At 39.1% G+C, this 25089-nt stretch overlaps 1 protein-coding gene across 1 annotated transcript; it reads right to left on the reverse strand.

The window, feature by feature from the left end:
• Positions 1–1333: 1333 nt before the first annotated feature.
• Positions 1334–20667, reverse strand: LOC134734887 (HAUS augmin-like complex subunit 4). The gene is given in 9 exon segments (XM_063628236.1): positions 1334–1479; positions 1481–1629; positions 1632–2214; positions 2946–3095; positions 6443–6543; positions 7957–8176; positions 9278–9460; positions 18250–18326; positions 20622–20667. Coding segments are annotated over 9 exon segments (1584 nt in total). The 3' UTR covers positions 1334–1404.
• Between the last annotated feature and the right edge of the window lie 4422 nt (positions 20668–25089).

Genomic DNA, 25089 nt, shown 5'->3' on the forward strand with positions numbered 1-25089 from the left:
CCAGGGAGGGCAGTGCCACTCTCAGTGGGAGCAGCAGGGGCAGACAGCTGTGGTGTGTACAGTTTCTTCACATCTTGGCCCCACAATAATCTGCAGTAGTGGTGGGATTTGTCCTCGGAAGAAAGTGCCCATCCTCCTCTTGTCTTCCTTGGCCCAGTGGCAGCTATGGCAGTGATGGTCCCAGGGTAGGACAAAGTCCTCTGTGGGCTGAGCTCTCAGAATGACACAATGTTACAGTTGCACAAGGCTCAGAAGCCTGTGGGACTCAGCCTAAGTTCCCTTTCTGAACCGATGCCTCTGTACAATCTCTAGGCAGCTCCCTATGTTAGTCTTGACCCTCATGAGGGTTGAGGGGCTCTCCAGTGCCTAGAATTGAAGTTCATGACAGAATTTGGAGCCCTGAAGTTCTCACTGACCATTTCCCTGCATCTGGGAGCTTCTCCCAACTCCCAGGCAATCTTGGCTGAGCAGGCTGCCTCACTTCCCTCTCCTTCTTTGTTTTCAGTGCTTCCCGTCACTTCTCTGTTGAATTCCAGAGTTCTTTCTTAGATTTGTGATTATCTACTTCCTATTTTGTTCCTTCTCTGTGGAAGGGGCTCATACTAGCTACATCTGGTCAGCTATCTTGCCTCTGTCTCTCCCAGTGACTTTTGATAAAAGTGCCAAGGTATTTCAATGGGGAATGTATTCATTAATCAACAAATGGCATATCAAAAAGTGAACATTGACCCTTACTTTCACCATACAGAAAAATTAACTCAAAATGCATCATAGACCTAAATGTAAGTGTGAAAAACAAAACATTTCTGGAAGAATATGCAAGAAAAATCTTTGGGACCTCTAGCTAGACAAAGATATCTTAGATTGGACACATGCTCACGAACACATACAAGATATAGAAATAATAGACACATTGAACTTTACCAAATATAAAACATTTGCCTTTTAAAAAACAACATTTAGAAAATAAAAAGGCAGGCCAAGGACTGAAAGAAAATATTTTCAAAAACTATATCCGATACTGAACTTGTACAAAATACATAAAGAATGCTTAATTTCAATTATAAAGACCACATTTTTAAAATAAGCAAAACATTTTTTAAGATATAGTATCATAACTTTATTCAGGAGATAATCAAATACGATACAGGGCTGACACTGACAAACAGCCATGCATAAAAATTATATAAATCTGCTTGCTAGATTTTCCAGAAGAGGCCCAGTCATTTTAAACGAGAAAGAAAAAACAGGAGGGTGCCTAAACGACTGCAGTCTTTCAAGCAAGTGCAAACGTTCCCACACTCCCTTGTAGCAAAGGCAGCCCCAGGTGAAAGTGGTCTTACTAGCAGGAAGATTAGGAGGCAGCAGCTGTGCAGAAGCCATATTTCCTGGCCCTGCCAGAGCTCAACAGTAGGCCTCGTCGAACTCCTGGACGGGCCACCGCTTCTCAGTTGCCTGCTTGAGTAGGGTGGACTCTTTTCACCAGTCTGTCAAACTCCTCTCCAAGTATTTCATAAGAGTTCAGGACCTGTCTTGACTTCTCCATGTGCTGCTCCTGTAGGTGAATGGCTCCCTCCAAACGGTCCCTAAGCAGACAAGGAACTTCCACTTTCTCAGCAGTGTGTTGAACAAAATCTTTAACTCTTCCATCCTCAGCTTAAGTATCATAGCACCACACTTGACTTCCAGGTACTGGGCATTGATGTGGTCTAACTCGGAGTGAGTCTTCAGCCGGTATTCCTGAAGAAGCCTCTGCAGCAAAGTGAGGGAGCGGAGAAGCACCTGGAAGTAGGTGGCACTCTTCTTCTCCAGCAGCACCATCTGCTCCTTTTGCTGGCTCTTGGTATCCTGGCACTGCTGCTTCCTACCCACTAGGACCTCTGCAAGTTTCCACATGTTTGCTGCCTTCACGGTTTCACTGTCGGCATCTGAATTGGGATCATAGTACCAGAGCAGAGTGAAACATTTCTTCTTGAGCTCCTCCTCCACTTCTTGCTGTAGCAGAGCCCTCATCCACACAAAATCCTCTGAGAGTGGCATGGATTCCAGAAGGTCCGCTTTCTCCAGCTCTAGCAGTGAAGGTATCTCCCTCTCCTGCCTAGGAACTAAGAGCCATGTCAGTTCAGTTATGAGTAGCTGCTGTTCAAGGGTCTCATGAAAACTTTTGTCCTCAGAAGTTAAATTTGTGTCTTTTTTTTTTTTTTTTTTATTATACTTTAGGGTTTTAGGGTACATGTGCACAATGTGCAGGTTTGTTACATATGTATCCATGTGCCATGTTGATTTCCTGCACCCATTAACTCGTCATTTAGCATTAGGTGTATCTCCTAATGCTGTCCCTCCCCCCTCCCCCCACCCCACAACAGTCCCCGGAGTGTGATGTTCCCCTTCCTGTGTCCATGAGTTCTCATTGTTCAATTCCCACCTATGAGTGAGAACATGCGGTGTTTGGTTTTTTGTCCTTGTGATAGTTTACTGAGAATGATGTTTTCCAGTTTCATCCATGTCCCTACAAAGGACACGAACTCATCATTTTTTATGGCTGCATAGTATTCCATGGTGTATATGTGCCACATTTTCTTAATCCAGTCTATCGTTGTTGGACATTTGGGTTGGTTCCAACTCTTTGCTATTGTGAATAGTGCCACAATAAACATACGTGTGCATGTGTCTTTATAGCAGCATGATTTATAGTCCTTTGGGTATATACCCAGTAATGGGATGGCTGGGTCAAATGGTATTTCTAGTTCTAGATCCCTGAGGAATCGCCACACTGACTTCCACAATGGTTGAACTAGTTTACAGTCCCACCAACAGTGTAAAAGTGTTCCTATTTCTCCACATCCTCTCCAGCACCTGTTGTTTCCAGATTTTTTAATGATGGCCATTCTAACTGGTGTGAGATGGTATCTCACTGTGGTTTTGATCTGCATTCACAAGTCCACAAGCAACTCTTGAATAACTCCACGTAAAATCTCAGACCTCAACCATGTTGTCTTATGCAGGCGAACTTCCTTCCATGGCTTGTTGAAGTATTTCCATCCCTTCTCCAGGTGAGCAGAAATCCCTGAATGCCTTTTGATTTTCTTGGGATTCTAATACTGGGGCAGGTGAAGCTCTCAAGGGGGTGCCAAGATCCTCGGCTGGGGCAGGCTGGACAGCCCCGTCTGTCTACACCCGGGACCCACCCCACCCCGGGGCTCCGGAACTCGCTCCGGAACCTCTCATTCGGGCCCACCGCAGGGGCTAGGGGAAGCGAGGCCCAGGAGGACCGTGCTGGAAGGCCCTCCGGGAAGGGGAACGGGCAGCAAACATTTTAATAGACACTTCACTAAAGTAGATATGCACATAGCAAATAAGCACATTTTTAAATATTCAAGATTGTTAGTCATTAGAAAAATGCAAATACTCACCCAACTAGAATGGTAAAATTTCTAAACGCTCACCATTCCAAGTTTTGGCAAGTTATATGGAGGAACGGGAGCTCATATACATTGCTGGTGGGAATGTAAAATTGTATGGTCATTTCTGGAGGTTTAAACATATAAGTAGACTATAGAGTTAAACATGTTCATACTTACCATACAGCCTAGAAAATCTGCTGTTTGTTTTTACTCGAGAGAAATAAAAACATAAGTCAACTCAAAGACACATAGTTAACTGTTTATAGAAGTTTTATTTATAGCTCCAAACTTGAAACAATTCAAATTTCTACCAATCAGGAATATTTTTAATTAGGCATAATTTTATTTTATTTTATTTTTATTTATTTTTTATTATACTTTAAGTTTTAGGGTACATGTGCACAATGTGCAGGTTTGTTACATATGTATACATGTGCCATGTTGGTGTGCTGCACCCATTAACTCATCATTTAATATTAGGTATATCTCCTAATGCTATCCCTCCTCCCTCCCCCCACCCCACAACAGGTCCTGGTGTGTGATGTTCCCCTTCCTGTGTTCATGTGTTCTCATTCTTCAGTTCCCACCTATGAGTGAGAACATGTGGTGTTTGGTTTTTTGTCCTTGCCATAGTTTGCTGAGAATGATGGTTTACAGCTTCATCCATGTCCCTACAAAGGACATGAACTCATCACTTTTTATGGCTGCATAGTATTGCATGGTGTATATGTGCCACATTTTCTTAATCCAGTCTATCATTGTTGGACATTTTGATTGGTTCCAAGTCTTTGCTATTGTGAATAGTGTCACAATAAACATACGTGTGCATGTGTCTTTATAGCAGCATGATTTATAATCCTTTGGGTATATACCCAGTAATGGGATGGATGGGTCAAATGGTATTTCTAGTTCAAGATCCCTGAGGAATCGCCACACTGACTTCCACAATGGTTGAACTAGTTTACAGTCCCACCAACAGTGTAAAAATGTTCCTATTTCTCCACATCCTCTCCAGCACCTGTTGTTTCCTGACTTTTTAATGATGGCCATTCTAACTGGTGTGAGATGGTATCTCACTGTGGTTTTGATTTGCATTTCTCTGATGGCCAGTGATGATGAGCATTTTTTCATGTGTCTTTTGGCTGCATAAATGTCTTCTTTTGAGAAGTGTCTGTTCATATCCTTTGCCCACTTTTTGATGGGGGTTTTTTTTTCTTGTAAATTTGTTTGAGTTCATTGTAGATTCTGGATATTAGCCCTTTGTCAGATGAGTAGATTGCAAAAATTTCCTCCCATTCTGTAGGTTGCCTGTTCACTCTGATGGTAGTTTCTTTTGCTGTGCAGAAGCTCTTTAGTTTAATTAGATCCCATTTGTCAATTTTGACTTTTGTTGCCATTGCTTTTGGTGTTTTAGACATGAAGTCCTTGCCCATGCCTGTGTCCTGAATGGTATTGCCTACGTTTTCTTCTAGAGTTTTTATGGTTTTAGGTCTAACATTTAAGTCTTTAATCTATCTTGAATTAATTTTTGTATAAGGTGTAAGGAAGGGATCCAGTTTCAGCTTTCTACATATGGCTAGCCAGTTTTCCCAGCACCATTTATTAAATAGGGAATCATTTCCCCATTTCCTGTTTTTGTCAGGTTTGTCAAAGATCAGATGGTTGTAGATATGCAGCATTATTTCTGTGGACTATGTTCTGTTCCATTGGTCTATATCTCTGTATTGGTACCAGTACCATGCTATTTTGGTTACTGTAGCCTTGTAGTATAGTTTGAAATCAGGTAGCATGATGCCTCCGGCTTTGTTCTTTTGGCTTAGGATTGACTTGGCAATGCGGGCTCTGTTTTGGTTCCATATGAACTTTAAAGTAGTTTTTTCCAATTCTGCGAAGAAAGTCATTGGTAGCTTGATGGGGATGGCATTGAATCTATAAATTACCTTGGGCAGTATGGCCATTTTCACAATATTCATTCTTCCTACCCATGAGCATGGAATGTTCTTCCATTTGTTTGTATCCTCTTTTATTTCATTGAGCAGTGGTTTGTAGTTCCCTTGAAGAGGTCCTTCACATCCCTTGTAAGTTGGATTCCTAGGTATTTTATTCTCTTTGAAGCAATTGTGAATGGGAATTCACTCATGATTTGGCTCTCTGTTTGTTATTGGTGTATAAGAATGCTTGTGATTTTTGCACATTGATTTTGTATCCTGAGACTTTGCTGAAGTTGCCTATCAGCTTAAGGAGATTTTGGGCTGAGACAATGGGATTTTCTAGATATACAATCATGTCATTTGCAAACAGGGACAATTTGACTTCCTCTTTTCCTAATTGAATACCCTTTATTTCCTTCTCCTGCCTGATTGCCCTGGCCAGAACTTCCAACACTATGTTGAATAGGAGTGGTGAGAGAGGGCATCCCTATCTTGTGCCAGTTTTCAAAGGGAATGCCTCCAGTTTTTGCCCATTCAGTATGATATTGGCCATAGGTTTGTCATAGATAGCTCTTATTATTTTGAGATACATCCCATCAATACCTAATTTATTGAGAGTTTCTAGCATGAAGCATTGTTGAATTTTGTCAAAGGCTTTTTCTGCATCTATTGAGATAATCATGTGGTTTTTGTCTTTGGTTCTGTTTATATGCTGGATTACGTTTATTGATTTGCGTATATTGAGCCAGCCTTGCATCCCTGGGATGAAGCCCACTTGATCATGGTGGATAGGCTTCTTGATGTGCTGCTGGATTCAGTTTGCCAGTATTTTATTGAGGATTTTTGCATCGATGTTCATCGGGGATATTGGTCTAAAATTCTCTTTTTTTGCTGTGTCTCTTCTAGGCTGTGGTATCAGGATGATGCTGGCCTCATAAAATGAGTTAGGGAGGATTTCCTCTTTTTCTATTGATTGGAATTAGACATAATTTTAAAAAAAAGTTTAGACCTGACTAGAAAGCCTGAAATCACATGTTTTTCTCTGGCTTTATAGTCATAGCTAAATGTCATAATGGCCCATTAAAAAGTTTTAAATTTAAAAGGTACCTGTGTAGGGCCAATTATTACCACTATTACAAAGGGAGGATAATGAGGCTGGAACCATGAGATTTCCTCCTCCTCCTCCTCCTCCTCCTCCTCAGTAATTACTGTACACAAGGCACAATGTTAAAATCAATTTTAAGTTTATGGCCTCCAAATAAATGCAAACTCCATATCGTTTTTAGAGCAAAGCTTTCCTATGTTTCTCTCACATGTCTTGATAGGGAGGAATGTTCCTTCTATCCAAGCAGACATCCATTTCTAGGTCTCTGTAGGAAAATCCTGGCTTATTCGACAAGGTTTGAATAACCAAGTGCCCCTGTCAGAGCTGGTTTCCTTATTTGTGCGCAACTGTTAAGCAGAACCTTCTGAATTATCTTGCAAAATCATGTATTAGGCTATTCTAGAATTGCTGTAAAGAAATATCTGAGACTGGATAATTCATAAAGAAAATAGATTAATCAGTTCATCATTCTGCAGGCTGTACAGGAAGCATGGTGCTATAATCTGCTTGGCTTCTAGTGAAGCCTCAGGGAGCTCACAATCATGACAGAAGGCAAAGGGGGAAAAGGCATGTCACACAGTGAAAGCAAGAACAAGCAAGAGAGAATGTGGTGTGTGTTTGGGGGTGCCACACACTTTTAAACAACCATATCTCATGTGAACTCAGAGCAAAAGCTCACTTATCACCAAGGGAATAACCCAAATCATTCATGAGGGATCCACCTCCATGATCCAAATACCTCCCACCAGGCTCTATGTACAACACTGGAAATTACAATTCAACATGAGATTTGGGTGGGAACAAATATCCAAACCATATTATTCCACCCCAGCCCCAACGCAAATCCCATGTTCTTCTCACATTGCAAAATATAATTATGCCTTCCCAATAGTCCCCCAAAGCCTCCCCCCACCCAAAGTCTTAACTCATTCCAGCATTAACTCAAAAGTCCCAAGTCCCAAGTTCAAAATCTCATCTAGAACTGAGCTGAGTTCCTTAACATCTATAGAGCCTGTAAAATAAAGAAACAAGTTATCTACTCCCAAGATACAATGGGAGTATAGACATTGTAAACATCCCCTTCCAAAAGGGAGAAATTGGCCAGAAGAAAGGAGCTATAGGCCTCATACAAGTTCAAAATGCAGAAGGGCAGTAATTAAATCTTAAAGCTCCAAAATAATCTTCTTTGACTCCATATCCCACATTCAGGGCACACTGGTGCAAGGGGCGGGCGTCCAAAGCCTTGGATATTTCCACCTCTGTGGCTTTGAAGGTTTCAGAACTCCAGGCTGCTCTTATAGGTTGTTGAGTACCTGTGGCTTTTCCAGGTGCCGGGTGCAAACTGCTGGTGGATCTACCATTCTAGGGTATGGAGGGCCATGGCCCCTTTCTCACAGATGCACTAGGCAAGGCTCTAGTGGGGATTTTGTGTGGGAGCTCCAACCCCGTATTTCCTCTTGGCACTGTTCAACAGAGGTTCTTCTGTGGGGGCTCTGCCCCTGAGGCAGGCTTCTACCTGGGCACCCAGACTTTTCCACATGTTCTCTGAAATCTGATGGAGGGTGCCACGCCTCATTTACTCTTGCACACTGTGCACCCATAGGCTTAACACCAGATGGTAGCTGCCAAGACTTACAGCTTGCCACCTCTAAAGCCATGGCCCAAGCTGTGCCTGGGCCTCTTTGAGCCACAGCTGGAGCTACAGTGGCCAGAATGTGGGGAGCAGAGTTCTGATGCTGCAGAGGACAGCAGAGCCCTGGACCTGGCCCATGAAGCCATTTTTCCCTCCTAGGCCTTAGGGTCTCTGAAGCAAGGGCCTCCTGTGAAGGTCTCTGAAATGCCTTTGAGGCCTTTTCGCCATTGTCTTGGAAATTAGCACTCAGTTCTTTTTTAGTTACATGAATATCTCTAGCAAGTGGTTGCTCCACTGCCTGCTTGAATTCCTTTTCTGAAAAATCTTCCTTTCTCTGTCACATGGCTAGGCCACAAATTTTTCAAATGTTTATGCTTTGCTTCCTGTTTAAATATAAATTCCAACTTTCAGTCTTTTTTTTGTTTTTTTGCTCCCACAGCTGAGCACAGGTTGTTAGAAACAGCCAGGCCATTTCTTGAATGCTTTGCTGCTTAGAAATGTTTACCCCCAGATATCCTAAATCATCACTCTGAAGTTCAAACTTCCACATTTTCAGGTATCTTTATAGCAATGCCCCACTCCTCAGTACCAATTTTCTGTATTAGGCCATTCTTGTATCACTATTAAAAAATATGTGAGACTTGGGTAATTGATAAAGAAAAGAGGTTTAATTGGCTCATGGTTCTGCAGCTTTGCGGGAAGCTTGGTACTGGCATCTGGTTGACTTGTGGTGCAGCTTCAGGGAGATCACAATCATGGCATAAGATGAAGAAGGAGCAGGCACATCACATGGCAAAAGCAGGAACGAGAGAGAATGTGTGTGTGGGGGGAGGTGGGGGAGTGGGAGGGGTGCCACACCCTTTTAAACAACCAGATCTCATGTAAACTCAGAGCAAGAGCTCGGTTATCACCAAGGGGATGGCCCAAGTCATTCATGAGAGATCTGCCCCACGATTCAAACACCTCCCACCAGGTCCCACCTTCAACATTGGATATTACAGTTCAACATGAAATTTAGGCAGGAACAAATATCCAAACCATATCAAACCAAGCAGCAGAAAACATGAGAACAGGTTAGGAAGCAGGGCTTTCTTTTGATGTGTTAGCATAAAAACCCAGTATCTAAAGTGGAGAAATCTCTATTTTCTGCCAAACACACCCCCATACACCACACGTGTGCATGTGCACAAACACACACACACACTCGCAGTGCCTTTAATACAAAGTTCTCCCTTGAGGCAAAATCTTTTGTCATTAGCTGATCCAATGATGAAAAGCTATGTGGTATCGACTTAATAAAACCTTCAAATGAAACCAGCAGAATAACTGTCAGAGTTTCTATATTGAATGTAACTTGAGGAGTTGCTCTGATTCTAGCATAGTCAACCTACTTACATACAGAAGGCCAGTAAAAAGTGGGAGAAGTGAGGCTAAATTGGGAATGCGGAAGGGGAAGCCAGTGCTTGTAAACATACCTTTACATTTTATTTTGGAATTCACCCTTCACATAGGTACACTCAAGATTGGGCTGCTGAGAGTCATAGTGGGTTTTTGAGATATCCAGAACTTGTACATTTTTCTGAAGTATTTTTAAGCTATTAAGAGGATGAAAACTAGTAACATATGACAAAGTAATAGAGCGGTTTTAACCTTAAAATTTGTAATAGCTAAATGTATCAAAAGTGTGAATAATTTAAATCCATTGACAATGAAAATTTTTCATTGTATTCAGTAAAATTCCTACCATTCTCTAGCTAGTATTTTAGAAGACAGTGACGTAAATATTTTCTCTTTTAGTTGAAAAGTGTCCAGCAGAAGAAAGGAAAAACATAGTAAATTTCTTGGAAAATCTACACACTTGGGAATTTGCTTTTGGACAATTGAGAATGGATTCACTTTCATGTTTGTTTAAGATGAAACAAAAATATCAACTAATCCACTTGAATTGTTAAACCTAAATTTTTCTGTGAACAGTAACACACAACCATTGATACTCTTTTTTTTTTTTTTTTCCTTTTTCAGTCTAGAGAGAGACCAATGTAGGCTACTTTGGGAAAGTTCTTTGCATTCCACAAAACCTTGTTCCAATCTTCATTTGAAGAAGAAGAACATCACAAACTGAAGAGATCTTTGTCATAACCTCACCCCAAAGGATGAATGGTTTCCTAATAACCTACAAACCAGCAGGTATATGGCTCAGCCAATGCTTCAGAGTTATTTAGTGTCCTCAGAGATCGGCAGATACTCAGGAGAAAGCATCCAGAAAATCAGACTTCATATACTGCTATAATAGAGAGCACAGAATTGAGTACATTACAGAGTGCCAAGGAAGTAAGGCAAATAATACATTAGGTCAGAGGAGAGAATTGGTTTTCTATTACCTAGTGCGAAATGACTCACTAAAATGAGACAGAGGAAGGGTTCTCAAATCACACATACATTATAGTTATCTACCAAGGTGATTTCATTGCCACTAAGGTCAAGTAGATATGATTAATAACTATGAGATATGCTTACTCAGAAGCAGAAATGAATTGAAATGGCCACTGCATTTTTTGTTGAAGCACAGGTTAAAAAATGACTTATTGTTTCTGTTTCTTTGGCTACATCCTATATCTCATCATTGCAGGGTTAGAAAATGGCCAGCAAAAATCTAATTTGTGGATTTCTGTACTTCCTTGAATCCAAACAACTCTTGCTAGCTAGACTTTGGAGCACAAGAAAAATATAATGTGTGTTTTGTACCAATTTTTCCCAACTTTTTAACTGTGGTAAAATACACATAACATAAAATGTATGTGTATTTTAACCATTTCTAAGGGTCAGTTCAGTGGCAATAAATACATTCATATTATTGCACAACCATCATCACTATCCATCTCCAAAACTCTTATCATCTTGCAAAACTGAAACTTTATACCCATTAAACAATAACTTTCCATTTCCCCTTTCCCCAGCCCCTGGAAAGAGCCATCTACTCTGTCTCTATAATTTTGGTGACTCTAAGTACTTTATCATATAATTGGAATCATACAATGTTTGTCCTTTTGTGGTTGGCTTATTTTACTTAGCATAACGTCTTCAAGTTTCATCTATGTTATAACATATGTCAGAATTTCCTTCCTTTCTAAGGCTGAAAATATTTCATTGTATGTGTGTACCATTTTATTTTATCTGTTTATCCATCCATAGAATTCTGGGTTGCTTCCACATTTTAGCAATTGCAAATATTGCTGCTGTGAACATTAGTGTACAAATACCTCTTTGAGACTCTGTTTTCAATTTCAGGGTGGCATATGTCCAAAAGTGAAATTGTTCAATCACATGGCAATTCTATTTTTAATTTTTTGAGGAATGGCCATGTTATTGTTTTTCACAACAGCTGTGCCATTTTACATTCCCGCCAACAATTCACAAGGGTTCCAATTTCTCCACAACCTTAACAATGCTTATTTTCTGTGTGTTTGGCTGAGTGTGTTTGTGTGTTTACAGTAACTGTCCTAAAGGGTGTGATGGTATCTCATTACAGTTTTGATGGGCATTTTCCTAATAATTAGATGTTGAGCATTTTTAAGTGCTTATTGGCCAATTGTATATCTTATTTGGAGAAATGTATATTCTGATCCTTTGCCCATTTTTGAATTGAGTTGCTTATCTTCTTGTTCCTGTCTTTTAGGAGTTCTCTATATATTCATGATATTAATCTCTTATCCGGTGTATACTTTGCAAATTTTTTTCTATTCTGGGTTGCCTTTTTACTTGATAGTGTTTTTTTATTTTTTGTGGGTACATAGTAAGTGTATATATTTATTGGGTACATATTTTGATACAGTCATGTGATGTGAAATAAGCACATCATGGAGAATGAGGTATCTGTCCCCTCAAGCATTTATCCTTTGAGTTACAAACAATCCAATTACACTCTTTAAGTTATTTTAAAATATACAATTATTATTGATTATAGTCACTCTGTTGTGCTGTCAAATAGTAGATCTTATTCATTCTTTCTATTTTTTGTAACCCATTAACCATCCCCAGCTTCCCCCAGGCCCCCACTACCCTTCTCAGCTGATGGTAACCATCTTTCTACTCTCTGTTCATGAGTTCAATTGTTTTGATTTTTAGATCCCACAAATGAAAGAGAACTTATTTGTCTTTCCATGCCTTGCTTATTTCGCTTAACATAATTATCTCCAATTCCATTTATGTTGTTGCAAATGACAGGATCTCATTCTTTTTTGTGGCTAAATAGCACTCCACTGTGTATACGTACCACATTTTATCCATTCATCTGTTGATGGATACTTAGGTTGCTTCCAAATCTTGGCTATTGTAAACAGAACTGCAACAAACACAGGAGTGCAGATATCTCTGTGATATACTGATTTCCTTTCTTTGGGGTATATACCCAGCAGAGAGTTTCCTGAATCATATGGTAGCTCAATTTATTTTTTTGCAGTTTTTGAGGAACCTCCATACTGTTCTCCATAATGGTTGTACTAATTTACATTCCCACCAATGGTGTACAAGGGTTCCCTTTTCTCCACATCCTCGCCAGCATTTGTTCTTGCCTGTATTTTGGATATAAGCCACTTTAACTGGGTGAGATGATATCTCATTGTAGTTTGATTTGCTTTTCTCTGATGATGAATGAGGCTGAGCACTGTTTCATATGTCTGCCATTTGTTTGTCTTCTTTTTAAAAATGTCTATTCAAATATTTTGCCCATTGATTAGATTATTAGATTTCTTCCTGTAGAGTTGTTTCAGCTCCTTATATATTTGGCATATTAATCTCTTGTCAGATGGGTAGTTTGGAAATATTTTCTCCCATTTTCTGGGTTGTCTCTTCACTTCATTGATTGTATCCTTTGCTGTGCAGAAGCTTTTTAACTTGATGTGATCCAATTTGTTCATGTTTGACAAGGGTTCAGTTTCATTCTTCTGCATATGGATATCCAATTTTCCCAGCACCATTTATTGAAGAGCTCATATGTTAGCTCAATTTGTTTGCAAATATCCTTTTCTATTCTGGGTTGCCTTTTTACTCTGTTGATAGTGTCATTTTTATTTTTATTTTTCTGAGTACATAGTAAGTGTATATATTTACGGGGTACATGAGATGTTTTGATACAGGCATACAATGTAAAATAAGCACATCATGGAGAATGGGGTACTCATTCCCTCAAGCACTGTCTCTGCCCCAGTGTATGTTCTTGGCACCTTTGTGAAAGGTGCATTTATTTCTGAGCTCTCTAGTCTGCTCCATTTGTCTATGTATCTGTTTTTATGCCAATACCATGCTGTTATGGTTACAACAGCTCTGTAGTATACTTTGAAGTCTGGTAATGTGATTCCTCCAGTATTGTTCTTTTTGCTCAGGGTAGCTTTGGGTATTCTGGGTCTTTTGTTGTTCCATAGAAATTTTATAATAGGATTGTTTTTCCATTTCTGTGAAGAATGTCACTGGTATCTTGACAGGGATTGCATGAAATCTGTAGATTGCTTTGGGTAGTACAGACATTTTAACAATATTGATTCTTCCAATCCAGGAACATGGAATACTTTTCCATTTTTTGGTGTCCTCTTCCATTTCTTTCATCAATGTTTATAGTTTTCATTATAGAGATCTTTCACTTCTTTGGTTATGTTAATTCCTAGGTATTTGATTTTATGTGTGGCTATTGTAAATGAGATTACCTTTTTCATTTCTTTTCTAAATTGTTCACTGTTGGCAAATAGATATGTTACTATTTTTGTATATTGATTTTGTATTCTGCAACTTTACTGAATTTGTCAGTTCTAATAGTTTTTTTGGTGGAGTCTTTAGGTTTTTCCAAATATAAGATTATATAATCTGAAAACAAGGATAATTTGATTTCTTCCTTTCCAATTTGGATGCCCTTTTTATCTTTATCTTGTCTAATTGATCTAACTATGAATTCAAGTATTATGTTGAATAACACTGGTGAAAGTGGACATCCTTGTCTTGTTCAGGGTAGAGGAAAGGCTTTCCAATTTTCCCCATTCTCTATAATACTAGCTGTAAGTCTGTCATATATGGCTTTTATTGTATCGAGGTGTGTTCCTTCTAGTCCCAGTTTTTTGAGGGTTTTTATTATGAAGGGTGCTGAATTTTATCAAATGCTTTTTCAACATCAATTGAAATGATCATATGGTTTTTGTCCTTAATTCTGTTGATATGATGTATCACATTGATTGATTTATGTATGTTGAATCATCGTTGCATCCCAGGGATAAATCCCACTTGGTCATGATGAATAATCTTTCTCATGTATTGTTGCATTTAGTTTGCTAGTATTTCATTGAGGATTTTTGCATTAATATTCATCAGAGATATTGGCCTATAGTTTTCTTTTTCTGGTGTGTCTTTGTCTGGTTTTGGTATCAGGGCAATACTGGCTTCTAGCCACATAGAATAAGTTTGAAAGTATTCCCTCATCCTTTATTTTTTTAAAATAGTTTGAGTAGGATTAGTATTAGATTTTCTTCAAATATTTGATAGAATTCAGCAGAAAGACCATCAGGTCCCAGGCTTTTCTGTATTGGGATACTTTTTATTATGGCTTTGATCCATTGCATGTTATTGGTCTGTTCAGGTTTTTTATTTCTTCGTGGTTCAAACTTAGTAGGTTGTATCTATCTAGGAATTTGTCCATTTCTAGATTTTCCAATGTATTGCCATATAGTTGCTCATAGTAGTCACTAATGATCCTCTGAACTTCTGCACTATCAGTTGTAATGTCTCCATTTTCATTTTTGATTTGTGTGGATCTCTCTTTTTTTCTTAGTCTGGCTAAAGGTTTGTCAATTTTGTTTATCTTTTCAAAAGACCAACTTTTGTTTCATTGATCTTTTGTATCCTTTTATTTCAATTTCATTTATTTCTGTGCTGATCTTTATTATTTCTTCTCTTCTATTAATTTTGTGTCCAGTTTGCTCTTGCTTTTCTAGTTTTTTTCAATGCATCACTAGGTTATTTAAAGGTTTTCCTTTTTATGATGTAGGTACTTATAGCTATAAACGTCCCTTTTAGTATTGTTTATGCTGTATCCCATAGGTTTGGGCATGTTGTGTTTCCATTTTCATTTGCTTCAGAAAAATTTTCAACTTTCTTCTTAATTTCTCCATTGACCCACTGATCATTCAGGAGTGTATTGTTAAATTTCCATGTATGGGTAAAGTTTCCAAAATTCCTCTTTTTATTCATTTCTAGTTTGATTCCATTGTGTTCAGAGAAGATGCTTGATATTATTTCAGTTTTTTGAATGTCTTAAGACTTGCTTTGTGACCTAACATATGGTCTATCCTTGAGAATGATTCATGTGCTGAGAAAAAGAATGTATATTCTGCAGTTCTTGGATGAGATGTTCTGTAAATAGCTATTAGATCCATTTTGTTTATATTGCAGATTAAGTCTGATGTTTCTTTGTTGATTTCCTGTTTGAAATATCTGTCCATTGCTGAAAGTGAGATTTTAAAATCTCCAACTATTATAATATAGGGGCCTCTCTCTTTATTTCTAATATTTCCTTTGTATATCTAGGTGCTCCAGTGTTGGGTGCATATATATTTAAAATTGTTATATTTGCTTGCTGAATTGAACTCTTTATCATTATATAGTGATCTTCTTTGTCTCTTCTTACAGTTTTTGTCTTAAAATCTATTTTTTCTGATATAAGTATAGTGACTCTTTCTCTGTTTTGGGTTCCGCTGGCATGGAATATCATTTTCTATCCCTTTATTTTCAGTCTATGTGTGAAGTGTGCTTCTTGTAGTCAACAGATCAATGGGTCTTGTTTTTTTCATCCATCCCTAGTCTATATCTTTTGATTGGAGAGTTTAGTCTAGTTATGCTTAATATTATTATTAATAAATAATGACTTACTTCTGCCATTTTGTTATTTGTTTTCTGGTTCCTTTGTGGTCTTCTCTTCCTTCTTTCATTTCTATTTTCCTCTAGTGAAGATGATTTTATCTGATAATATAATTTAGTTTCTTGCTTTTTATTTTTTTGTGTATCCGTTGTATATTTTTTGTTTGAGGTTACCATAAGGCTTGCAAATACTATCCTATAACCCATTATTTTAACCTGATAATAATTTAACACTATTTTCATAAACAAATAAGCAAAAAAAACTGAATAAAAACTCTATGCCTTAGCTTTGTCCCCCTGCTTTTTAACTTTTTCTTGTTTCTATTTATATCTTATTGTACTATGTCTTGAAAAGTTGTAGTTATTATTTTTGATTGGTTCATCACTTAATCTTTCCACGTAGGATAAGAGTAGTTTATGCATCACAGTTACAGTGTTGGAATATTCTGTGTTTTTCTGTCTACTTATTATTACCAGTAAGTTTTGTACCTTCAGGTGATTATTTATTGCTCATAAATGTTCTTTACTTTCTGACTGAAGTACTCTCTTTAGCATTTCTTGTAGGACAGGTCTGGTATTGATGAAATCCCTTAGCTTTTGTTTGTCTGGGAAAAATCTTTATTTGTCCTTCATGTTTGAAGGATATTTTTGCTGTCCATCTTATCTTAGGGTAAAAGTTTTTTTTCTTCCCTTAGCATTTTAAATATGTCATGCCACTTTCTCCTGGCCTGTAAGATTTCTACTGAAAAGTCTGCTGCCAGATGTATTGGAGCTCCATTGTATGTTAATTTTTCTCCTCTTGCTGCTTTTAGGATTCTTTTATTTAGTCCTTAACCTTTGGGAGTTTGATTATTAAATGCCTTGAGGGGAGTCTTCTTTGGATTAAATCTGTTTGGCATTCTATAACCTTTTTGTACTTGGATATTATTACCTCACTGAATTAACGTTCTACCCCTATCTCTTTCTCTACCTCCTCTTTAAAGTTAATAACTCTTAGATTTACCCTTTTGAGGCTATTTTCTAGATCCTGTAATTGTGCTTCATTATTTTTTGTCTCTTCTGATTGTATATTTTCAAATATCTTGTCTTCAAGCTCACTTATTCTTTCTTCTGCTTGATCAATTCTGCTATTAAAAGACTGATGCCTTCTTCAGTATGCCAATTGGATTTTTCAGCTGCAGAATCTGCTTGATTCTTTTTAATTATTTCATTCTCTTTGGTAAGTTTATTTGATAGCATTCTGAATTCCTTCTTCACGTGATCTTGAATTTTTTTGTTTTCTCAAAACGGCTATTTTGAATTCTCTGTCTTAAAGGTCACATAGCTCTGTTTCTACAGGTTTGGTCCCTCATGCCTTACTTTGTTCATTTGGTGGGCTCACGTTTTCCCAGATGGTGTTAATGCTAGTCAATGTTCTTTGGTGTCTGGACATTGAAGAGTTAGGTATTTATGGTAGTCTTCACTGCCTGGGCTTATTTGTAGCTGTCCTTCTTGGGAAGTTTTTTCAGATATTTGAAAGGACTTGTGATCTAAGAGGTATCTGCTTTAAGGTGCACCCAGGCCCAATAATACTGTGGGTCTTACAGATGTATAGAGGCACTGCCTTGATGGTCTTGGACAAAATCCAGGATAATTTTCTGGGTTACCAGAGACTCTTGTTCTCTTACCCTACTTTCTCCCAAACATACAGAGTCTCTCTCTCTCTCCCTATTATGAGCCACCTAAAGCTTGGGGTGGAGTGACACAAGTACCCCTTTGGCCGCCACTGTTATGACTGCACTGGGTCAGACCTGAAGCCAGCACAGCACTCGGTCTCACCCAAGGCCTGCTGTAAGCACTCTGTGGCTGCTGCCTATGTTTGCTTAAGGCCCTGGGGCTGTACAATTAGCAGGTGGCAAAGCCAGCCAGGCCTGTGTTTTTCCCTTCAGGGTGGTGAGGTCCCCCAGGCCTCAGGTGGGTCCAGAGGTGCCATCTTGGAGTCACGCACTACAATCAAAAACCTTAGAAGTCTCCCTGGTGTTCTATTGTATTGTGGCTGAGCTGGCACTCAAACCACAAGATGCAGTTCTTCCCACTCTTCACTTCCCTTTCCAAAAGCAGGAGATCGTCATCCCATAGCCACTGACACCCCAGGCTATGAGGAGTACTGCTGGACTGCTGCCAGTGTTCTCTTATGGCCTAAAGGCTCTTAAGTCAGCTTGTCATGAATGCTGCCTGGACTTGGATTCACCCTTCAGGGCAACTGGCTCCCCCTCTGGCCAAGGGGAGGTCCAGGCATACCATCCAAGTGTCAAGTTCTGGAATCGGAGACACCAAGAGCCCACTTGGTGCTCTATCACCCTGTGACTGTGCTGGTACTTAAGGTGCAAGACAAAGTCCCCATTACTTTTTCCTCTGCTTTTCTCAAGCAGAAGGAGTTTTGTCCCATAACCACCAGAGCTGGTACTATGCTGAGTCTCACCTGAAGCCAGCAAGTTTCAGAAGCTCACCCAAGTACCTGGGTATTGCTGCTGGTTATTCAGGGCCCAAGGGCTTTTGAATGAGCAGGTGATGAATCCTGGCAGGACTGGGTTCTTTTCTTCAAGGCAGTGGGTTCGCTCTGGCCCCAGGTGTACCTAGAAATGTCATCTGAGAGCTAAGGCCTGTAATGGGGTCCTCATGACTCTGACTGGTGCTCATCCTGCTGTGGCGGAGCTTGTACCCTAGATGCAAGGCAAAGTGCTCCCAACTCTTCCCCCCTCTTAAGTGGAAAGAAGGGGTGTCTTTTGCAGCCAGGAGTTGTGCAGCCTGGAGTTAAGAAAGGGGTGATGCCAGCACTCCCTTGGCTGGCTTAGCTGATGTCTCAGCATGTCACATGTTCCCCCAGTCCACTGTCTCTCGGCCTAGCTCAGCACTGGGACTCACCTAAGAGTTGTAGTTCTTATGATCTAGACTGCCTTCCAAGTTATTTAAAGGCCAGGTGCAGCCCCCCAGTGGTGAGGTTTATAGGCACTCAAGTTTGGACTGCTGGGATTGGCAATTACCCTCTGGCTCAGGCTGGTTTAAATGCTCCCTCCATGTGCGGGCATCAGCTGAGTTTGGTCTGGTTTTCCTTTCTGCTCTAACAGAACAGCACTGAGTTCAATGCCTCAAAATTGCTGGGTCCCCCTCCCACAGCACCCAGAGATGCTCTCGACACCACACTGCCACTGCCAGGGAGTGGGGGAGTGGTGGTGTCAGCGATTCAAGAGTGTTTTTTCTGTCTCTTCCATGCCTCTTTCAGCAATGTGAACTTAAAACCAGGTGCTATAAATGCTCACATGAATTTTGGTTCTTACAAAGGTGTTTTCTCTGTGTATAGTTGTTAACTGGGTGTCCTTCTGGGGGGGAATGATTGGGAGAGCCTTCTATTCCACCATCTCACTCCGCCTCCTGCCCCTGTTCATAGTGTCTTTTCATGCATAAAATTTTTAATTTTTCAGGAAATCCAATTTATCTATCGTTTCTTTTATTCATTCATTCATTTATTCATCTTTTAACTTTTATTTTAGGTTCAAGTATATATGTGCAGGTTTCTTACATAGGGGAACTGCATATCACAGGGGATTTGGTGTACAGATTATTTTGTCACCCAGGTAATAAGTATAGTACCCAGTAGGTAGTCTTTTGATCCCCCTCCTACACCCCTCAATCCTCAAGTAGGCCCTAGTGTCTGTTGTTTTCCTCTTTGTGTCTTGTGCTCTGTTGTTTAGCTTCCACTTGTAAGTGGGAATATGTGGTATTCAGTTTTGTGTCCCTGCACTGGACTTGAGATAATGGTCTTCAACTCCATCCACGTTTCTGCAAAGGGTATAGTCTCATTCTTTTTTGGTTTTTTTTTTTGGCTGTGTAGTGTTCCTTAGTGTATATGTACCATATTTTCTTTATCCATTCTACCATTGATAGGCATTTAGGTTGGTTTCATGTCTGCTATTGTGAATAGTGTATGTGCCTTTATGGTAGAATGATTTATATTCCTTTGGATATATACCCCAACAATGAGATTGCTGGGTCAAATGGTAATTCTGTTTTAAGTTTTTTGAGGAATTGCCACTCTCTGCTTTCCACAATGGTTGAAAAAATTTACATTCCCACTGGCAGCACGTAAGTATTCCCTTTTCTTCACAACTTCACCAGCATTGAACAACAGTTCAAGTGGTGAAGAAAAGAGAATGTTTATACACTGCTGTTGTTTTTGATTTTATAAGCCATTCTGATTAGTGTGAGATGGTATCTTATTGTGGTTTTGATTTGCATTTCTGTAATGATTACTGATATTACTGAGATTTTTTCATATGCTTTTTGGTCATATGTATGTCTTCTTTTGAAACGTTTCTGATCATGTCCTTTATCCACTCTTTAATGGGGTTTTTTTATTTTTTTCTTGTTAATTTCTTTAAATACCTTATAGATTCTGGATATTAGATCTTTGTTGGATGTATAGTTTGCAAATATTTTATTCCATTTTATAGGTTGTCTGTTTACTCTGTTCATAGTTTGTTTTACTGTGCAAAGGATCTTTAGTTTAGTTAGGTCCTATTTGTCAATTTTTGTTTTTGTTGCAATTGCTTTTGGCATCTTTGTCATAAAATCTTTGCCAGGACCTATCTCCAGAATGGTAATTCTGAGGTTACCTTCCAGAGTTTTCTTAGTTTTAGGTTTTACATTTAAGTCAGCCATTTTAGCCCAGTTAATAACTCTTGCTGGGCTGGGCATGGTGGCTCACACCTGTTATCCTAGCACTTTGGGAGGCCGAGGTAGGAGGATCACTTGAGCCCAGGAGTTAAAGACCAGCTTGGGCAAAATGGCAAAACCGCTTCTCCACAAAAAATACAAAAATTAGCTGGGTGTGGTGGTGTATGCCTGTAGTACCAGCTGCTCAAGAGACTGAGGTGGGAGAATTACCTGAGCCCAGGAGGTTGAGGCTGCAGTGAGGCGAGATTGCACCACTGCATTCCAGCCTGGGTGCAGAGTGAGACCCTGTCTCAAAAAAAGAAAAAGAGAAAAAAAGAAAAAAAAAAGCCTTGCTGGGGAAATATTGCAGTAGTTGGGAGGAAGGAAGACACCCTGGCTTTGTGAGTTGCCAGAGTTCTTACATTAGTTCTTTCTCATCTGTGTGGGCCAATGTTCCTTTAAGTACAGTGTATTATAATTTGAATACAGTCAGTAGACTTTTTTTCTGTATGTTTTCAGAAGGCTGGGGCTTTGTGCAGGGACTTTATTTGTAGCTGAATTCTTGTCCTTGGTTTCATAGGAGGGTATATGAGCAAAGTATTTTTGGCATTGAAATTTGGGATCCAGTAGGTAGGCTCTTGCTCTGACACGCGGCTCCTCTGTATTTCCTGATGATTGCAGCTGTGCTCCCTCTGAGTGCTCTAAAAGTGTGCTCTCCTCTCCCACTCAAGTGCTGGCTGCAGATCTTGTTTTGGCACTCCTGAGCTGCATACCACAGCTCTGTGGTGAGCTTGGGCCTTATGTTCCCTCCTCAGCCTGAGGGCAGCAGGGGAAGGGAACTTGGCAGTGGTTGTAGCAGAGGACCTTTCACTTATCTCTTGGGGCTCCACCCCAAAGAGATGCAGGGCTGCTATCAATCTGTGCGAATGGCCCAGGGTGGGGAAGCTGTACTGTGGGCCCAGGCAGGGTTTTGGGGTTCTGCCTAGTGATGAGCAGGGGAAGTAAGGAGGTCACCGTGTGGGATGGGGAGAAAGACTGGTCTTTTCTTAGGGCAACTGCAGCTTGCTGGAGGTGTGGTTAAAGAACTTAGGGTCTTTGCTCTTTCCTTAATCCAAGGACAGCAAGGGCAGTACCACTGCAGTGGTTACCTCTGGGAGCTTCACCTCAGAGAAACACAGAACCACTGCTGAAGGGAATCTTCAGCCAGGGGGTAAGGTGGTTGCACTGCTGGGCCAAGCTGGGGCTCCACTTGATGATGAGCAGGGGATCAAGGGCTTACAAATTGGAGAGACTGAGCTCCTTTCCATAAGGTTACGTGGTGTGATGGAAGCACAAGTGAAGCTCTCAGGCTCTTTGTTTCTTTTCCAGACCAAGGGCAGCAAGAGAGGATCTGGTGCCATGGCAATGGCAGAGGGACTGTTGGTTGCCTTTGGGTGCTCCTCCCCAGGAAAACACAGAGCCACTACCAATGGGTATGCTCACAAGGCAGGGCTCCCCGAATGGGATTGAAGAATAACCTCCCTACACAATGGGTTTTGGTGTCATATCCAATACATCATTGCCAAATCCAATGTCATAAAGATTGTCCTATGTTTTCTTCTAAGAGTTTTATAGTTTTAGGTCTTACATTTAGGTCTTTGATCTATTTTGAGTTAATTTTTATATAATGTTAGATAATAATCCAGTTTTTTGTTTTTTTTTTTTGCATGTTGATATCCTGTTTTCCTAGCAACATTTGTTGAAAAGACTGTCCTTTTTCCACTGAATGGTCTTGGCACCTTTGTTAAAAAATCACTTGGCCACATATACAAGGGCTTATTTTTGGGTTCTCTCTTTTATTCCATTGGTCTGTATTCTGTCTTTGTGCCAGTACCACATTGTTTTGATTACTGTAGCTTTGAAGTAAGTTTTGAAATCGGGAAATGTGAGCTTTGCTTTTCTTTTTCAAGACTGTTTCAGCTATCTTTAGTCCCTCAAGATGCCATATAAATTTTAGGATGGCTTTTTCTAATTCTACAAAAAACATCATTGAGATTTTGATAGGGATCACTAAATCTAGGTACTTTGGGAAGTATTGACATCTTAAGAATACTAAGTCTTCCAATCCATGAATATGTGACCTTTTCATTTATTTCTGTCTTTAATGTCTGTCAGTAATGTTTTATAGTTTTCATAGTGCAAGTCTTTCACCTCTTTAAGTTAATTCTAAACATATATATTTTTTCTTTTTGATGCTATTGGAATTGAACTTTTTTTCATTTCCTCTTTGGACTGTTCATTGTTAATGTACAGAAATGCAACTGATTTTTGTGTGTTTTGTATTCTGCTACTACTTTGCTGAATTCATTTATCAGTTATAATTATTTGTTTTTGTGGAATCTTTAGGATTTTCTACATATAAGATCTCATTATCTGTGAGCAGAGATAATTTTACTTCTTCCTTTACAATTTGGATGTATTTTTTTAAATTTTTGCCTAATTTCTCTGGCTAGAACTTCTAGTACTATGTTGAATAGAAGTGGCAAAAGTAGACTTCTTTGATTTTTTCCTGATCTTAGAAGAGCTTTTAGTCTTTCACCATTGAGAATAATGTTTACTGTGGGGTTTTCATATGGCTTTAACTATGTTGAGGTAGTTTCCTTCTATTTCTAGGCTGTTGAGTGTTTTTATCATGTAAGTATGTCAGATTTTGAAAATTATTTTTTCTGCATATATTGAGATGACTATGTGTGTTTTATCCCCTTTATTCTATTCATGTAGTACATTACATCGATCAATTTTTATACATTAAATCACCTTCCATTCCAGGACTAAATCCCACTTGCTTATGGAGTATAGCACTTTTAATATGCTGCTGAATTTGGTTTGCTAGTATTTCATTGAGGATTTTTGCATCAATGTTCATAAAAGATATTGGTCTGTAGTTTTCTTTTCTTGTAATGTCGTTGTCCAGTTTCGGTATGAGGTTGATTCTGGCCTTTTAAAATGAGTTGGAAAGTGTTCCTTCCTCTTCCAGTTTTTGAAAATTTTTAGAAATATTGGTGGTGTTTAAACTGTGTAGTAAAATTCACCAGGGAAATTATGAAGTCCAGGGCTTTTCCTTGTCAGGAGATTTTTGATTGCTGATTTAATTTCCTTACCAATTATAGGTGTATTCATAATTTTTATTTCTTCATTATTTCATCTTGGTATATCTTGTTTCTAGGAATTCCTCAATTTCATCTAGGTTATCTAGTTTTTTAGTTTATAAATTGTTCACAGTACTTTCTTATAATCCTTTTAATTCCTATAGAGTTGGTAATCACCATACTTTCATTTCTGCTTTTAGTTATTTGAATCTTCCCTCTTTTTTTCCTTAGTTCATCTAGCTAAAGATTTGTCAATGTTGTTGATCTTTACAAAGAACAAGCTTTTGGTTTTGTTGATTTTCTCTATTTTTTGTAGTATATTTTGTTTATCTGGCTGTAATCTTTAATATTTCTTTTCTTCTGCTAGCTTTAGGTCTAGTTTGTTCCTTTTTTTTCTAGTCCCTTAAGTTGTAAAGTTAAATTGTTGATTTGAGATTGTTCTTGTTTTTTAATGTAAGTATAGTTATAAATTTTCCCCTTAGCACTGCTTTTGCTGTATCCCACACATTTTGCTATGCTGTGTTTTCATTTTTATTTATCTCTACTTACTTTCTTATTTCCCCTTTTACTCTTCTTTGATTCACTGATGGTTTAATTTTTACAAATTTATGAAATTTTTAGTTTGCTTCTGTTACTGATTTCTAACTTTATCGCGTTTTGGTTGGGGTAGTTAACTTTGCACGATATCTACCTTTTAAAATCTACTGAGACTTGATTTCTGACCTAGTATGTGGTCTGATATGGTTTGGATGTTTGTCTCCTTCAAATCTCATGTTAAAATATGATTGCCAATGTTGGATGAGGAGCCTGGTGGGAGGTGATTGGATTATGGGGGCAGACCTTCATGATTGGTTTAGCACCAACTCCTCGGTGGTAGATGAGTTATTGCTTAGTTAGCTCCCACATTATCTGATTATTTAAAAGAATCTGAGACCTCCCCCTTTTCTTTCTCTTGCTTTCAACCTCTCCATGTGATGCACCTACTCCTCCTTTGCCGTCCATCATGATTGTAAACTTCCTGAGGCTTGCACCAGGAGCAGATGCTGGAGGAGCAGATACATGTACAATCCGCAGAATCATGAGCCAGTGAAAACCTCTTTTCTTTATAAATTACCCAGCCTTAGGTATTTATAGCAATGCAAGAATCGACTAACACATGTTCTAAACTGGAAAATGTCCTTGTGCACTTGAGAAGAATGTGCATTTTGTTGGTGTTGAGTACAGTGTTCTATGTATATCTGTTAAATATAGTTGGTCCAATGTTCTGTTCAAGTCCTCTAGTTCCTTACTTATCTTGTGT

The sequence above is a fragment of the Symphalangus syndactylus genome, chromosome 12 (assembly GCF_028878055.3).
Source record: "Symphalangus syndactylus isolate Jambi chromosome 12, NHGRI_mSymSyn1-v2.1_pri, whole genome shotgun sequence".
In the NCBI taxonomy this organism is placed as follows: domain Eukaryota; kingdom Metazoa; phylum Chordata; class Mammalia; order Primates; family Hylobatidae; genus Symphalangus; species Symphalangus syndactylus.